The following is a 3,468-nucleotide window of genomic DNA, read 5'->3' as shown; positions in this document are numbered from 1 at the left end:
ACCACCACCGCCCCCTCGCCCCCCTTCCCCGACCCAGCGCTCGTCTCCGTCTCTACTATACCGACCCCCCTGATGTGGCCCATTCTAGCCTCCAACGGTGTGCTGCTTATAGTCGTTATCCTCATCACCTTCACGCTCGGCTCTATCGTCCCCGTCTCTATCCTGCGTCTGTCTCCTTTGCTCAGTAGGGAGGAGGATCGCCCACCACTCGAGGTGGTCGCCTCGACGTTATCTGTTTCTCCTTGTTCCACGTCGATCCTCCCCCCCTCGGTCGTTTCCTTCGAGTCGTCGTCGTTGTTGCGATTCGCTTTATCGCCGCCACCACGCCTCCTGCCCCGACCCCGTCGATTTCGACGATTTTTACCGTGGGTGGGCATGCTGACCTCCTCCTCCTCCTCCTTCTCCTCCTCGTCGTCGACCGTCGAAGATTCGTTCGATCCTACGTACAAATCTGGCGCACAATCTTTTCTTTGCCCTCCAGTCGGTTTTGTTTTCTTATTATTTTGCTCTATTCCTGTGTTCGCGTGAGAGAAGGAATATCCTCGACGAGGTTTCGAATTAGTTTTTAGACGTAGTACGAGGTTGGCTCGGGTATTTTACGTGATTGGATTGGACGAGTTTTGATTTGATTTGAACGCGAGTTGAATGTAACCCCGTGTTTCCAGTGGCGAACGAGGGATTATAAGAGGGAGGATAATTCTTTCCTTTCTGTGTTTACTATGGGAAGAATCGTTTAAATTCGAAGCACGGCGAGTGTAAGATATTAGAATTTTAAGGCTGATCGAAATATATTAATCGAATCGAGAAGAGGATGATTATATCGAATACCTTTTCTCGTGGCGATGAGATTAGAGGTAATATAAATTTGCGAGGAATAATCCTTAGAAGAAAGAGGAATTTTATGCTTAATAATGTTACGTGTTTTTAATTTTACATCCGTGAAATTTTTAAACGATGATTACGATCTGGTTAGTCGAAACTACGTATGTGCGTATTTATATTGTTCGAACGAGAGAATGAAGAAAAAGAAATTTGACGTAGTCTTGCGATCGTGCAACAAGCAATGACCCAATTTGTCAGACCAGCATTCCAATGTATCGGCTAAAGTGTGGTCGAAGAGGAGAAATAGGGAAATACTCACTTTTCTTGGCTTCGTCCCGTTGCTGGATCAACGAACTCTTTGGGCCACCGTTCTGATTGGCGTAGCTCTGATCGGGTTTTGCGTCATCTGAAAAATAAATTTCACATCAAACCATCGAATTGCTAATTTAAAGTGGCAAAATCGAGAAAAGAATCTGAATCTGCGAAAGAAAGAGTCGATTTTTACAGAGTTCTACCTTATCTAAGCAGTTACACTACTTTATCCAGCGAGTTGATATCGCGCTGTAATTTGAAATTACAAGTGATATTTGTTTCCTGTAATCGATCTTTTTTCCTTTTCTCTTCTTTTATTTATTTAATCTCGGACAAATTTCAGAATTTTCAAATCAATTATACATTCTATTTCTTATTATCCATATACTTTATTCCTTTACCATGAATTTATTTATTATTTGTTTATTAATTATACTTATTATTTATTAATTAAAGACAAATTAACGTTACAAAAATATTGTTTCGAAAAATATATATATAATCCCTATTCCTAAAAATTAAGACACGTATCCGAGATAATGAGTAACGGTCGGACGGATTAACTCGTCCTTCCTTATCGACCTTAAGAAATTTTTCAAAAAAGTGCACAAAACCGAAATAACTTTGGAACTCGTGCACGAACCTGATTCATACGAAATCCATCAACGATCGCTAGATCCGCGTGTCCGGTGACAGTCGGTTACGAATTCGGAACGAGACGGGCCACAAATCAGCGGCATGGCCTGTAAGGTCCATGAATCGCGGGAATGGACTGAGCGCGAACAGATCCGCCACCCGTGAAACACTCGTGTCCCCACCCACGCGTGCCGATCCTCCTGTCCGCCCGTGTATCGCCAACGTGTATTGTTTGTATACATGCTTATACGAATATCAGGGTTTCTCAAATTATTTTTTTTCCTCTATTCACACGTTTTGAGCCATCAAATAATTTGTGAAGTAGTAAGCAAAGAAAGTAAGCGATGGTGAGAAAAAAGTATCGTGATAGAATGAAAATTTTTGTGAAACTAAATTCAAGAAAATAGAATCGAAAGATCTGTTTGAAATATATATATTTTGATTGCGTTTGAATATTTTATATTTTTTCGCATTACGAATTCTTTGGAAAATTTATTATCGTTTTGTCGAGAGATATTCGCGAATCTCTCGAGTTGGAATGGTTTTTTACGTGTAAATTGGTAAATTCGTGTAAATTGTTGAAAAAGTATGATTATAATTCATCGACGAGGAGATTACAAATTTAGCCGTGAAAAACGGTGAAAATGAATTATTTAAGGGGAAACGTATCGTTAGCAAAAATAAATTTATCCATTGAAATAAATTCTGCAACGTCGCGCATTGGAATATATTGGACAGAAAATATCGCGATGCGAATGGATCGTTGGGATTGTGCTAGATAAAATGAAGTACGTACACCTCTTGTTTACAAAGTTCATAAACCTGCCATGAATATTTAATACCATCCACTGTGCCATAATTTGAAATTAAGCTGCCTAAAGTTTGTAATAAACGACACCTAAGCATATAACCAAAAATAATCAAATCTAAATTCAAAGTTCCAATAATAAAACAATGAGAAAAAAAAATTATAAAATAAATCGCAAGATTTAAATTAATTTTCCCAATCGTTCGTAAAGAAGATCGACACTCGGTCGGTAAATCCCATTAAACGCGTCGCAAAATTATAGAATAATCTTTCGCGTCGATGCTTTTAAAAAAATTACTAGAAAAACTAAAATTCTGAACAATTATTGTTCGTAATTCCAAAGCATAGAAAAACCGATTCTCTATCCTATCGGTGAATAAAAATTTGAGAAACGCTGCGCGTATCAAGTGACAAAGTTCTCGTACGCGAATTCGAGGTACGCATGCGCGGCCAGACCCCTGAATGACGTTTTTCGGTGAAGCGTGTGCGCATATACGGATCATACGTGCATTAAAACACAACCGCGCCTCGTCTGTGGTGCGAAACACAAACACGTTCCAACAATCTTTGTGGAAGGATCTGATACACGTCGTCGCACGAGGTGCGTGCATACCTCCTCTTCGCCCCTCCGCCTCTCACGTGGTTCATGAATAGCGCCACTTCCGAGTTGAACTTCCTTCCGTGTAAACAATGGCGGGAGAACCGACTGCTATCCCGAGCACACCCATCCATTTTCCACACTTTTCATTACATCACGTGTACAGACACACGCCCGAATTCGATTGGAAATAGTTCGAACGATTAGAATCTAAATCGGTTGTTGCATTCTCTCTTTTTTTAACCCTCTTCTTTGATTTGATAAATATTAACTTTGGAATGGCACGATAGGA

General features: G+C 40.2%; 1 protein-coding gene across 18 annotated transcripts in view; it reads right to left on the bottom strand.

Annotated features, from left to right (window-relative positions):
* LOC102672218 (sorbin and SH3 domain-containing protein 1) overlaps positions 1–3,468 on the bottom strand; it is a 115,194-nt gene that overhangs the window by 55,793 nt on the left and 55,933 nt on the right. For 17 of the 18 annotated variants that reach the window (XM_031512761.1, XM_031512758.1, XM_031512764.1 and 14 more), the window contains one exon: positions 1,142–1,228. In XM_031512761.1, coding sequence (XP_031368621.1) covers positions 1,142–1,228 — 87 coding nt within the window. Of the gene's footprint in view, positions 1–1,141; positions 1,229–1,777; positions 1,922–3,468 lie in introns of those variants that run through there. The other variant, XM_031512785.1, reaches the window with a different exon arrangement.

Source organism: Apis dorsata, unplaced genomic scaffold (genome assembly GCF_000469605.1).
Source record: "Apis dorsata unplaced genomic scaffold, Apis dorsata 1.3 scaffold_517, whole genome shotgun sequence".
NCBI lineage: Eukaryota > Metazoa > Arthropoda > Insecta > Hymenoptera > Apidae > Apis > Apis dorsata.
Note: the sequence above shows the minus strand (reverse complement) of the source record. Positions and strands in the feature narration are given on the sequence as shown.